Source organism: Artemia sp. Qi Xiang Cuo, chromosome 17, assembly GCF_049724085.1.
Source record: "Artemia sp. Qi Xiang Cuo chromosome 17, ASM4972408v1, whole genome shotgun sequence".
Classification (NCBI taxonomy): Eukaryota; Metazoa; Arthropoda; class Branchiopoda; order Anostraca; family Artemiidae; genus Artemia; species Artemia sp. Qi Xiang Cuo.
This window is the reverse complement of record NC_142810.1, coordinates 23,237,531-23,252,219: the sequence shown is the minus strand read 5'-3', so window position 1 is coordinate 23,252,219 and position 14,689 is coordinate 23,237,531. Positions and strand designations below refer to the sequence as shown.

The 14,689-nt window shown below is 35.6% G+C and overlaps 1 protein-coding gene across 1 annotated transcript in view; it reads right to left on the bottom strand.

The window, feature by feature from the left end:
• Positions 1–14,689, bottom strand: part of LOC148942012 (serine/threonine-protein phosphatase Pgam5, mitochondrial-like) — a 168,159-nt gene that overhangs the window by 122,414 nt on the left and 31,056 nt on the right. The window contains exon 2 of the mRNA XM_089102842.1: positions 10,723–10,966. Within this exon, the coding sequence (XP_088958968.1) occupies positions 10,723–10,954 (232 nt within the window). The 5' untranslated portion in view covers positions 10,955–10,966. The remainder of the gene's footprint in view (positions 1–10,722; positions 10,967–14,689) is intronic.

The following is a 14,689-nucleotide window of genomic DNA, read 5'->3' as shown; positions in this document are numbered from 1 at the left end:
GCATATTTTTACAAGTCAATTGCTAAAAGAGCTTTATTTACCTCAAACATAGAAAGGAATCAATTTAATAAATTATTATAATATTTTCGTTTTTTTTATTGAATTTCTGGTTGTTTTTTTGTATTCACACTGGAAATCCGCCCTATGTGGAAGATCTTTCCTAAAAAAAAGAAATAAAAAAAAACTGGAAACTTTTTAGTATAACGTTAAACTGTATTCTAAATTGACAACACTGCCCCAAACACCAGTTGTGTATTATACAGTACACCTCTAAGAAGTAAAGCTAGGTCAACTCATAAGACCATTTTATCATCGTTAACCGTTTCCAAAGATTGATATTGTTTCAAATTTATAATAAATAAGGTATGAATTAACAGGCCCTTCAGGGTTACCTTAAATGCTAATCACTTTAATCCCTTTTTTTCTCCATCTTCAATTCGCAAATTTTATCTGGACAAAAAAAAAATTTTTTGACACGGATAATGAACTTACCCTAAAAGGTATGTAGGCCATATATATACTATGAAGTAGAAATCTGGCTTACATGAATTAGGAGTCAGAAACCTGTCCTTCATCACATATTATGCACAGCATGGTCCTATGGCCGTACGTAAATAGTATGGGAATTCCTAGGGGCGTACGAAAATAGTATGGGAATTCCTAGGGGCGTACGTAAAGTATAACTTAGATCTCTACTGTTGTCAAAGAGCATATATAGAATTTTTGAGGATTAGTATTAAGTTTTATTTTTCAAGTCAACTTGAGGAGATACAAAGTAAATGCAACAATACTATCTGTTTCAAAATTAAATATCGTTGAAAAAGTTTCTCCAAATAAAAATAACAAGCCGAACTATGGTTTTTTATCGAAAAAGACCGAAAAGATAATAAATATTATTTTTGTCATAAAAACGGAAACTAATTTAAATTTTCTTTTCCATAAATTAAGTTTTCAAAGAAGAGTAAAGAGCTCTATTAAACCAAAAATGGGCAGAAATGAAGTCAAACAATCTTCCAAGCGTAAAACTACCACAAATCACCATCAATAAATAAATGGAACCTACAACAAAAAAAAATTACAATAAATAACTAAGTCAAACTCAAAACGAGCAAAAATTAGCATGAGTAGGGCTGACAACCCCCATGCCTTTTCAACACCAGAACATAATTTGTACTTTATTGAAAAAATGAAATGGCAGTGAAATGTCTGATTAATATACATATACTGATATTTATTCCTTAAAGTCGTAATAATTTCTTTTTTATTAAAGTAAAAAAGTGAACACATTTAAAATATATTCGGTTTTCTCCTTTTTAATGGGTCTTTAGAGGTTGGCAAACTTTTTTTTTGAATAATCTGACATATTCTGTCTCACGGCAGGAAAACACAGCTGAAACTTAAAAAAAAAATTCTTATTTAGGAGGAGGTCAAGAATTTTGTTCCAGGGGGACGAAGGAAATTTTTCACGCCCACTCTTCACAAAAAAGTATAGAGTTTTTATTTTTCTCTTTATGCTCTCACCAAATAGACTTGCTGGCTTGTTATCCTGTGATAAAACAAAAGAAGAACAAAAGGGAATCAATTTTTCTTTTTTACCCTCTCCTGTAAGATGCATGTCGCATAATCCTTTTTTAATTACTGCAAACAACCTGAGAAACTAATAAAAACAAGCTAAAACCAAATTGGACTTATTGGTCCAGCATATGAACCTCTTTTTTCTAGCGTGAGTTTTCTGTTTCTATTGTCCAATCATCACTTGAGCAAAACGAGCGGAATACCTTTACAAATCATTCAAGGTAATGAGCCTTAAGTGAAGAGTAGCCCTTGTCAATCGAAGCTGTAACTCTAGAAACAACTGGCCGGCTTGATAAAAGTAAATACAAACAAGATGAACCCCCTTTATTTATATTTATATTCCCATTATACTTATATTCCCGTCTATTTATATTCCCATTATAGATTATTCCTTAACTTTGGCATTTGTCCATTAGAAGTTATAAACAAAAGAAATTTTACAATATTAAAAAAAAACGGAAAAATCCCAAGAGTACTCTGATAAAACTTACTCCGTCAAATTTCTTATATCTTAGTATCCTGGATCGAAGATCTTAGGCACATATTTAAACGAATTCATGGTTTTAGATTTTCTTCTCGCAAATTCTTTATTCTCCTACCCAGCTTAAAACCTTTTCAATAATATTTCTATCTACTTTTATAATCTCCCTGCCTAAAACAATATTCTGATGCTTTACAAATTAGTCTCCTAAGAACTATCTATTCATACGTCATTTCAAAAGATTTTGAACTCTCCATTTTCGTATCTAGCTGTTTTTGGAATGCTCATCTCAAAATCTCATCCTGAAGTCTAAAAAATGTAATAAGTAGGGTCAACTTGTTAAATAGTCAAATAAAGTTAAAATAATTTAAGAATGCTAGTTTTGAAATCTGAAGAAACTGAAAATTTACATCAGATAAAAAAAAAATACAGGAAGACTTGCAGGATAAGGGCGCCTTTAGCATTTGCCAAAGGTCACTTTTACCCAGTGCTTTGGGACAGGCCAGATTGCTTCGATTGTAAGTGTTGTTTATTTATAGGTTTGTCTGTGCATAAATTATCATTCGAGTTATATTCATGTTGCGCTCCTCAAGTAAATGAATTTATATATATCCTAGGGATAACCTAGATTTTCCTCGCTAAAGACTAGCAGAATCTGTGCCTATTTGTACCTATCCTAGTTTAACCCTATTTAGCTTCTGAGAAAGATATTTCGCAGCTAAGTTTGGGACAACGAAATTGCCCTTAAAAGACCTTGGGCACAAAAAAAAATTATAACACAATATTACAACTACCTAGTAATTACTCCCTCTTGCTAAGTTTCAGCTTTAATTATACTATGGATGCTACTAGATGGCTATCTTTACTAATAACTTCAATAACAGAACACTTGTTTACCTTAATCCTCTCTTTTGATCCTGTCAGTCTTTGATTTGCAATAGCAAAATCAATCAGGTTAACCAGCAAAATCACAGGCTAGCCGTCTTACCACCATAACAATGTCAAGTGAACTTATGAGTCCGTTCATAGATACCAGCAGGGGGGGGGGGGTCCATACCCCCTCCTCTTTGGGAAACAAAAATACAATAAAAATGCATAAAATACGAAAATGATAAACACCCTCCCATTTCAATCTTTGTAAAACAAAGCTCCAGGTAGGATTTGTTACCCCCCCTCCCCTCCGAGGAGAAGTTTTGATAACAGTAAAGGCTCTTTTACGATCAAGAACCATGTATATTGGTTTTGACCAGATTATGGAACCTAAAAAACTATCGCGGTCTATCACAATTATTATTTCCCTTCCCTACACAAAGTCTAGTGCCCTTGTAAAGTTTCAATTTCCAATCGAATGATTCCTTTTCGAAGTTTCTACGACAACGCTTTCTATAAAAAAAACAAACTTATATGCCCACCAGGGCATAACTTACAACCCTTGCCGTGAGGGATGTGGGGGGAGTGTCATCCTCAAAAACATAATTTCCGGACTTTTTAGCTACGTCGAACAAAATAGTTATTTCAACATTTCGATTGGACGTGTTTGGGGAAACGGTGGGTGGGAGAGGGATGTTAGTTATCCTCCACTAAATTTCGACTATAAAAAGGGCACAAGCCCTTCTAATTTCCAATCGAATGAGCACTTTTTGAAGTTTCTACAGCATCACTATCTATAAAAACCTAATATGCCTCCAAGGCATAACTTAAAACCCTTGCCCCGAGGACTCTGAGGAGCTTATCATCCTTAAAGACATAATTTCTAAAATTTTTAACTACGTTGAACAAAATGGCTATCTAAACATTTTGATTGGACGTGTTTGGAGAAAAGATGGGGGTGAGTGAGGGATTAATTGGCCTAAGATCATTTTCAACCATCTAAAAGGGCACTAGCCCTTTGAATTTGCAATCAAATGAGCCCTTTTTGTAGTTTTTACGACAAAGTCCTTGGGCATAACTTACAACCCTTGCCCTTAGGGCTCTGGGGGGGGGTTGGCAGCCACAAAGACAGCATTTTCAGAGCGTTTAACTAAATGGAGTAAAATGTCTGTATCAAAATGTAGATTGTGTGTGTTTGGGGAAATGGTGGGCGTGTAAGGGGGGTTAGGTGCCCTTCCATCCCTTTCTACAATTAAAAAGGGCACTAGCTCTTTGAATTTCCAATCGAATGAGCCTTTTTTGAAGTTTTTACAACAACTCTTTCTATAAAAACCTTATTTGCCCCCAGGACATAACTTACAACCCTTGCCCTGAGGGCTGTGGGGGAGTGTCCTCCTCAAAAACACATTTTCGGTCTGAAAATCAACTACGCTGAACAAAATTGCTATCTCAAAATTTTGATTGGCTGTGTTTGGGAAAATGGCGGGCGTGGAAGGGGTGTTCCTTCCAATCACTTTCGACTATTAAAAAGGGCATAAGCCACTCCAATTTCCAATCGAATGAGCACTGTTCTAAGTTTCTACGACAACTCCTTCGATACGAAGTGCCCTGGTCTAAAGAAATAAATAATACATTGTGCCATCATCGTTCTTTACTTAGGCAGCGCGATTGCGCTGCCTATGAAATTTAACTATAACATCTATACAAGTGACGAGCTGCATCTAGCTAACCAATAGGTTGTGGGCCAAATTGTGGACTTAAGAAAACATCTTCTATCTAAGAAGCCAGGGGTTTCTGAGGTCAACTAATGAAAACAACTGTATACTTAAAACTGTAGAACTGTATAATAAAGAGCCGTAAGCCTTCAATGCATCACCTATTTATTTTCCTTTTTTCCCAGAGTCACTTGATAAAGGAGAAATGCGCGAGGGGCCTCATTTGATTGTAAATTGCAAGCTCTAGTGTCTTTTTAAGAGTCAAAAGAGATTAGAAGGCAACCGGTCTTCCTTTTTAGCCTTGCTTTTTTGGCCCTGCCCCCTTTTCCCTCAAAGGTATTCGATTAAAAATTTTGAAATGTCTATTTTGTTTAAAATAGTCGAAAGATCTAATGAAAATGCCTCCAAGGACGTCATCACCCCTACAGGTCCTTGGGCAAGGGCTGTAAATGTGTAAATTTGCAATTGTTTAAACACATGGTTTACAATGGAAAAAAAGGACTTGTAAAATATCTCAGGAACGACTAAAAGTATTAAGTTGAAACTTCGAGGGAAAGGTTGAGCTAAATTAAAAGACACTATGCACATCCAGGTTGTCAATAAGGCCTATCTCTCAGAAAAAATATCAGGAAGGGCTAAGGGTACTAAATTGAAACTTTGAAAGAGTGCTGAGAGCGATAATAAACTAAATTAAACGACAGGATGTAGGCCCAGGTTTTCAAAAGGACGTATCTACTAAACCCCTGGAATGGTTCAGGGTATTAAGTTGAAACTCTCAGGGAGTATTGACAGGGATGCTGAACAAAATTAAACACACTTTGTGAGGGCAGATTGTCAAGATGGCGTATTTGCAATATCCAGGAACGGCTAAGAATATTATGCTGAAACTTTCAGGGAATAGTGAAAAGTATGTTGAATCTAAATAAAAGGCACTATGTGCATCCAGATCGTCAAAAGAGCATTTCTGCGAAATATTGGAAAGAGCTAAGAGTGTTAAGATGAAACTTCTAGGAAATGTTGAGGATATGTTCAACTAATATCGAAAGACATTATCTGCATCCAGGTTGTCGGAAAGGATGCATCTTCAAAATTTTCAGAACAGCGACAGGTATAAAGCTGAAACTTTGAGTAAATGTTGAGGAGGATGTTGAACTACATCTAAAGACACTATATAGATCCAGGTTAACAAAAGGATGCATCTGCAATATTTCAGGAACAGCTAAGGATATTAAGTTGAATCTTTCGGGGAATTTTTAGGGAAAGTTTGAACTGAATCAAAAGGCATGTGCATCCAAGTTTTCAAAAGGATGTATCTGCAATACCTAAGGCTCAGCTAAGGGTATTAAGCCGATACTTAAAGAGAGTTTGAAGGGTGGTGTTGAAGAGAATCAAAAGATATTATGTCCATCCGGGTTGCCATAAGGATTTGTATGCAATATCTCAGGAAAAGATAAGGATATGAGGGCACTTCTGCAAAATATTGGAAACAGCTTAGACTATTAAGTTGAAACTTTCAGGGAATCTTGAGGGTTGGTTGAACTAATATCGAAAGACATTATTTTCATCCCCGTTGTCGAAAAGAGTGCATCCACAAAATTTTTGGAAAATCTTCAGGTATTAAGTAGAAACTTTCAGTAAATATTGAGGAGGATGTTGAACTAAATCAAAAGGCACTATATTGATCCAGGTTATCAATAGGGCCTATCTACAATATCTTAGGAAGAGCTAGGATATTAAATTGAATCTTTCAGGGAGTATTGAGGGAAATTTAAACTAAACCAAAAGGTATGTGCATCTAGGTTTTCAAAAGGATATATCTGCAATACCTTAGACTTAGCTAAGTGTATTAAACTGATGCTTACAGAGAGTTTGGAGGGTGATTTTGAAGTGAGTTGAAAGGCATTATGTCCATCTAGGTTGTCATAAGGACTTATGTGCAATTTCTCAGGAGAAGATAAGGATATTACGTTGAGAAATTTTCAAGGAATGTTAAGGGAAATATGAACTAAATCCAAAGATTCTATGTGAATCTAGGCTGTCAAAAATGGTGCATCTGCAAGATCTCAGAATTGGCAAAAGGAGTTAAGCTGAAACTTTATAAAAAAAAAGGTTCAAAGTAAGCCGAAACTCTCAGGAAGTGTTAAGGAAGATGTTAAACTAAATCAAAACACATTTACGTTGTCAAAAGGGTGTATCTTTAATATCTCAGGAACGGAATTTTTAACTAAATCAAAAGGTACATGCATCCAGTTTGTCAAAAGGATGCATACAAACACCTCAGGCTCAGTTAAAGGTATTAAGCTGAAATTTAGCAGTTTCAAGGGAAATGTTGAAGTGAATAAAAAAAATGATATGTCCATTCAGGTTGTCATAAGGGTTTATACACAATATTTCAAGGACAGATAAGGATATTACGTTGAAATTTTCAAGGAATGTTAATCTCAGAAACAGCGAAGGATTTCCATGAAAGTTGTGAAAGTTAAACCACAGTGTTCAAAATACATATAGTTGTAAATGAAAAATAAATAACTCAATACCCTTTAGAAGGTTTAGGGTCAGTGGGGGGTCGGACGTAATCTTATTCTTGTTTTTTTAAATTTCTGTTCGTTTTGAATGTTATTTGATTATTCATTTTAGTTTCTAGTTGTTTTATGTTTTGTTTACTTATCTATATCAGTAAATGTTATCTTTATATTCAATTTGATTATTTATCCTAATTTCTGTTCCTTTTGAGTTTCATTTATTCTTTGATATTAAGTTCTGGTCGTTTAAATTTTGAACTATTATAGGACCTCTCTTTTGCTTGATATGGGCTTTAATGTGCCTCTTTACTTTTATTTGAAAGCTACTCTTACGCAAATTTGTTTTAATTAGTCAAACAGTTCGTGGTAACGAACTGTAAGTAAAGAGCGACTCGGCTCAATAGTAACCGAAACTCTAAAAGCCGGAATTTTGATACCCATAGATGCATCAATAGAATCAAATTTTTATGCTGATTTCAAATATATAAGTTTCATTAAGTTTAGTTTTACCCATCAAAAGTCATATGCCTGAGAAAATTTGCCTTATTTTCGAAAAAAGGGGGAAACACTCCCGAAAATTCATAGAACATTAATGAAAATCACACCATTGGATTCAGCGTATCAGACAACCCCATTGCGGAAGTTTCAAGCTCTTATCTGCAAAAATGTGGAATTTTGTATTTTTTGTCAGAAGAAAGATCACGTATGCCTGTTTATTTGTTTTCTTTTCCCAGGGCTGATCGTATCGATCCAGTAGTCCTAGAATATCGTAAAAGGGCTCATTTGAACGGAAATTAAAAGTTCTAGTGTCCTTTTTAAGTGACCAAAAAAATTGGAGGGCAACTGGGCCCCCTTCCACGCTCATTTTTTTACCTAAATCATCCAATCAAAATTTTGATATAGCCATTTTGTTCAGCATAGTCAAAAATCTAACAAATATGTCTTTGAGGATGACTTAATCCCCCACTATTCCCGAGGGAAGGCTGGAAGTTATTAACTTTGCCCATTTTTAACATATAGTATTGGTTAATGGGAAGTATAAAGAGGTTTCAGGAGGGATTTTTTTCTGATGGGGGGTGTCGGAGGAGGGGGTTACGGGGGAGGATCCTACCATGGAGGATGTTTCCTTGGGGGAAGGGATAATTCTATGAAGGGGGCACCGGATTTCCCAGCATTATTTAAAAAACGATAAGAAATTAAATATAAAAACTAGTTTTTTCAACTGAAAGTAAGGAGCAACATTAAAACTTAAGACAAACAGAAATTATTACGTATATGAAGGGGTTCGCCCCCTCCCTGATCAATACCTCACCCTCTTTGCTTAAGTTTTTTTTAGTACTTTCAAAAGAGCTATCTATTCTAATTAACCGGCCCTTGTGATTCAGGGGTTTGTGGTTCGAACAAAATTCGAACTTTAGCGTTAAGAGCAAGGTATCGACTAGGGGGCAAACTCCCTAATATACGTTATACAACATACGAATATAGAAGTTCGTTACGTAAGTTAATTCGTAAGTTACGTCAGAACAAAATTTTGAGAAAGCCATTTATTCAAAAAAGTAAAATTAATATGCAAATTTCGTTTTAATTATTCATGTACGGTGAGCCAAAATCAAAGCTGAATCAATTCAAAAACACTCAGAAATTAAATATAAAAACAAGTTTTTTTACTAAAAGTAAGGAGTGACATTAAAACTTACAACGAACAGAAATTATTCCATATATGAAAGGGGTTGTCCCTTCCTCAATACCTCGCTCTTCACGCTAAATTTTGAATCTGTCGCACAACTTTATTTTTTAAAACAATAAAAAACTTTAGTGTAAAGAGCGAGGTATTGAGGAAGGGACAGCCCCTTTCATATACGGAATAATTTCTGTTCGTTTTAAGTTTTAATCTCGCTCCTTACTTTCAGGTGAAAAAAACTTGTTTTTTTATTGAATATAAGATAAGAATGAAACGCACATCACAATTTTTCATTTGCTCTCTGCGGATATTGTTGCATGTTCAATAGCTGCGTTTTTGTTCACCGTTCAGTGAAGCAGTTGAACTGACAACGTTGGACGTTCAAGTACTTAATTTTCGTTTTTATTGCATGGTGAACGTTTATGAGGCCGGTTGGCGTTCTTCAGTAAAAACAAGAATTGAGCATGGGTGGCTAAAGTAGCCCTATTTTCCTTTTTGAGTAGAATCTTAAGTCATTTTATACAACAGGTTAAATTTAAAATTAGCCTATAGGCTAGTAAACCAGTTATCCTTAACTTCCCCTACAAGTCAAGGCCCAATCCTTTTTTTTTACTTTTGTACCTAATACTTCCCATGCTGAAAAGTATCTTTAAACCCTTACCTTTTACTTGAAAGTAGCCATTTTCATAGTTTAAGACTTCCAGCTCATACTTGTCCATTTTATTGTCTAAATTTTATCCAGGTTTGATTCTGAGTGGAACTTCCAACGTCCTTCTAATCAAAGTTTGACGATTTATTACTTTTCGCCGTAGACGTTTGACATCACCGGTCGCCGTTGAGATTTTTACTCGAGCCAAAACGGAAGTAAGCACAACGGTGAACGTGCCGGGTATCAAAAGCAGATTTTAAACAAAACGGTGATTAAACGGCGATCAAAACGGCGATCAAAAACGCAGCTAATGTCTTGTTATAAATAAAAACCATCAGACATGTAATCTAGATTCTAGAGATTAGAATCTCTATCGACCAAGAAAAAAGCATTTGGGTATGTAGTTTGTAGTTGTGGGCTATGTTTGGGTCATTAGCCTTGGGTATTTTTTGATGTGGTGACTGACTCCGAAGTAGATTGAGAACGGGGCTTCTTCTAATGCCTAAGCGATGTAATGGTATCGGTATCGATGAACGAGTTTGGGTAACCAACGAGAGGAAATTGGTGCTAGTGTTTCCAAAACATCGCTAATGCAAGGGCGTATCCAGGATTTTCGTTGGATGGGGGTGGTATTGTGTGTGTGAGGGGGAGGGATACAGAAAAATCTTTTTACGAGTCATACAAAATTTTCGGGGGGCGGGGGGGTCAAACGCGGTAACCTCCTGGACAGGGGTGAAGCTAGAGTTTTGAGTTTGGAGGGGTTTTATAAAGAATGTGCCGACAAAATTGTTCAGTGTGCCGATAGATGCGGTAAGCTAAATTAAGGCGCCAAGTCACCCCTCTCCCTTCTTTAGTTACGCTTCTGTCCCTGGATACGGCCTATCGCCAGTGTTATCTAATTTTTTTTCTTTTCTAAGCGTTTTTAGCGTAATAACACGGCAAAATTGGTTTAACCAGTGCAATTGCCAAAATTAGAGAAGTAATAAAATGTCTTATCTCGTTTTCTGAAAAAAATGCAATTACAATGCTTGAGAAAGTGCAAAAAAAACAAAATACCAAACACTAGATGGTGCTTGTGATTTTTATCCGACACTAACCCCAGTTCTGATTCTTATAAGTTACCCATAGTCTTCGGGTTACAGTTACGGTGAGAATATGCCGCAATAGGGAAAATACCGACAGTATAAAAAAGCCACTAAGGGAGGGGGTTTACAAGTAAGCCCACTTACCAACATCTGTAAGTCGTCTTTCATGATCATCATTTCCCACCTTTGTGCACTGGCCATGTCTTATTAAGAAAATATTTCTGGAAACTTGGTATTTGGTGATGGGGTGAGGTATAACAAGTTCGTCCCAATTTTCGTTCCATTTCCAAGTGTCCTTATTGTCTTCTAAGGGCCACTTGAACGGTTTCCATATGCTAGCTATCCATGATAATATGGTTTTGAAAAGCCAAATCATTTTGGTTTACATCTAAAATAAGGGATATATGAAACAGGAGAATTTGCTCACAACCTGAAATCAAGTCCAAGGCTGAGGAGAGATATTCTCAAAACTTTTTAAGTGAAATGTATTTTTCAAAGAAAAATTAATTTTAATTGTTGATGAAAACTGTCCAATGAAATTTTTTTTAAATTCAACATTCTTTTTTCATATTTTTTTCTGATACCCATTGTTTTTGTATGCTACTTTTTTGGAAATTTTTAGCTGAATTTTCTTTGCTCAGGATCAAAAGTAGATCAAGATTATAATGCAAGAAATTTAGTTAATGAAGACATTCTGATTAATATACAAATTAAGCAGATAAAATTTTATTAGAGTGTCATACCTTAAATCTTGAGCAAAACAAAAATTCAATTGATATAATAAAATAATTCAATGGCTAAAAAGACTACTTTTCAAATACAGTTTTGCTTACAAATTTAATAAAAAAAAACTGATTTTTCACAGTTATGGTAGATTTTTATAGTGTTTTTTGTTTAAAAAAAAAATTCTAGCTTGAATTTCCTATGTTAAGAGTAGAAGGGCCTTATTGAGTCGTGACAGGACCACGTGGTTTATGGTTTTCTCACTGAGAATGAAAAAACAAGAGCTTTCTCACATTTTTGTATGTTTTTATGGTTTTTGTCAGTGAGAATTTGAAAAAACAGGAACTTTCTCACTGAGAAAACCATAAACCAAGTGGTCCTGTCAGCATTTTTAATGCTGACGGGGCACCAAATATGGGCATGGAATCCCCTGGGAAATTGATTGCGAAATCGATTGGGAATTTGGAACACCTGTGCTGTCAGTCATTAATCAAATTGTTTCCAGGCAAAGTTTAATAATGTCTGATAGGTACTGTCAACATTTCTCCAGAAATAGATCCAAGTCATTAATGTCTTTGCCTTGGAAACAACTCTTTTGGTCGAACTCCAAAGATATTAATAACCAAACGCCATGGAAACAGTTCTCCAAGAAACATCTTAGCGATGAATTGTTTTAGCGCGGGAATCAGGTTTCTTATTAATTTGAAATGCCTCAGCGCAGAGATGCCAAACAAAAGGAACACGCTGAAATTACGTTTAGGGATTATTTGGGCGAAACCGTTTTATCCATTTTATGGGATTATTTCGGCGAAACAGTTAGAGACATTTTGAAAGAAGATTTTAGGAAAGGTTTTAGAAGAGAATTTGAGGGTCAAACTCTGTGGTCGTTATAATACACAAGTTCCATTTGAACAGTGTTGTGAGGTCCTCTACCCCAACCCCAAAGGGTTCCGATCCCCCACCCCCACCCCGAAGGAAGCCCTCGGTACTCAAAGGTCCCCCAAGCTCCCAAAGAGCCCCAGCCCCCCAAACGCCCTCCTCAGACCCTCAAAGGCCCTCCTCTGGTCCTCAAAGGGCCCCCGGTACTCAAAGGTCCCCCAAGCTCCCAAAGAGCCCCAGCCCCCCAAACGCCCTCCTCAGACCCTCAAAGGCCCTCCTCTGGTCCTCAAAGGGCCCCCAGACTCCCAAAGGGCCCCCCGGACCCCCAAAGGCCCTCCACCGAACCCCAAAGGTCCACCGGGCTCCCAAAGGACCAATCGGCCCTCAAGTGCCCCCCAGACCCCCAAAGGCCCTCCCCAGACCCCCAAAGGCCCTCCCCGGGCCCCCCAAAGGCCCTCCCCCCGGTCCTCAAAGGTCCCCCGGGCCCGAGAAGCGCCGCGGGCCAGGAATGCGCCGCATGGGGATGCGCCACAGGGGGATGCGCCGCGGGTCGGGGGAAGCGCCGCAGGGAAGCGCCGCAGAAATGCGCCGCAGGGATGCGCTGCTTTTTTGTTAGCGTTCTAGTTTACTTTAATTTTAGTTAAGATATTGATGTTTTACCTTTGAGTTTCAGTTAGAGTTATTGTTTAGTTTTAGTTAAGAGTTTAGAGTTTTTAGCTTAGAGTTTTTATTTAAGTTCTAGTTTAGTTTAGTTTTAGTTAATAGTTTAGAGTTTTAGCTTATAGTCTTAGCTTAGAGTTTTTGTTAGTGTTCTAGTTTAGTTTAATTTTATTTAAGAGTTTGATGTTTTACCTTTGAGTTTCAGTTAGAGTTCTAGTTTAGTTTAGTTAAGAATTTAGAGTTTTTAGCTTAGAGTCTTAGCTTAGAGTTTTTGTTGAAGTTATAGTTTAGTTTAGTTTTAGTTAATAGTTTAGAGTTTTAGCTTAGAGTCGTAGCCTAGAGTTCTAGTTTAGTTTGATTTTATTTTAGAGTTTTAGCTTAGTCTTAGCTTAGAGTTTTTTTTGTTAGAGTTCTAGTTTAGTTTAATTTTAGTTAAGAGTTTGATTTTTTTACCTTTTAGTTTAATTTATAGTTTTTTTTTATTTTTATTCATGAGTTTGGTGTTTTAGCTTAGAGTCTTAGCTTAGAGTTTTAATTTGAGTTCTAGTTTAGTTTAGTTTTAGTTAAGATTTTAGAATTTTAGCTTAGAGTTTTTTTTGTTAGAGTTCTAGTTTAGTTAATTTTAGCTAAGAGTTTGATTTTTTTACCTATGAGTTTCAGTTAGAGTTATAGTTTAGTTTTAGTTAAGAGTTTAGAGTTTTTAGCTTAGAGTTTTTATTGAAGTTCTAGTTTAGTTTAGTTTTAGTTAATAGTTTAGAGTTTTAGCTTAGAGTCTTATCTTAGAGTTTTTGTTAGGGTTCTAGTTTAGTTTAATTTTAGTTAATAGTTTTATGTTTTACCTTTGAGTTTCAGTTAGAGTTCTAGTTTAGTTTAGTTTTAGTTAAGAATTTAGAGTTTTTAGCTTAGAGTCTTAGCTTAGAGTGTTTGTTTGTGTGTGTGTGTAAGTTTTTGTGTGTGTGCGAGTTTTTTTTTGTGTGCACATATAAATTCTATTTTCAAAAAATAATATAAAATTTTATTTTGTGTATGTGTGTGTAATAAGTTTTTGTGTGTGTGTAAGTTTTTGTTTGTGTTTAAGTTTGTGTGTGTGTAAGTTTTTGTGTGTGTGTAAGTTTTTTGTGCATGTGTTATATTTTGTGTGTGTTTAAGTTTTTTGTGTGTATTTAAGTTTTTTGTGTTTGTAAGGTTTTTGTGTGTATTTAAGTTTTTTTGTTTATGTAAGTTTTTGTGTGTGTGTGTAAGTTTTTGTGTGTGTGTGTAAGTTTTTGTGTGTGTGTAAGTTTTTTTTTGTGTGTCTGTTATTTTGTGTTTGTCTGTTTTTTTGTTTGTGTTTGTATGTGTTTGTGTGTGTGTGTAATTTTTTGTGTGTGTGTAAGTTTGTGAGTGTCTGTTATTTTGTGTGTGTGTGTAAGTTTTTGTGTTTGTGTGTAAGTTTTTATGTGTGTAAGTGTTTGTGTAATAAGTTTTTGTGTGTGTGTAAATTTTTGTGTGTGTGTAAGTTTTTGTGTGTGTAAGTTTTTGTGTGTGTGTAATTTTTTTTGTGAGTGTGTAAGTTTTTGTGTGTGTATGTAAGTTTTTTGTGTGTGTAAGGTTTTGTGTGTATGTAAGTTTTTGTGTGTATGTAGTGTGTGTTTAAGTTTTTGTGTGTGTAAGTCTTTGTGTGTGTGTAAGTCTTTTGTGCATGTGTAAGTCTTTGTGTGTGTGTAAGTTTTTGTGTGTATGTAAGTTTTTGTGTGTGTAAGGTTTTGTGTGTATGTAAGTCTTTGTGTGTATGTAAGTCTTTGTGTGTGTGTTAGTTTTTGTGTGTGTGTTAGTTTTTGTGTGTGTTTAGTTTTTTTTGTGTGTGTGT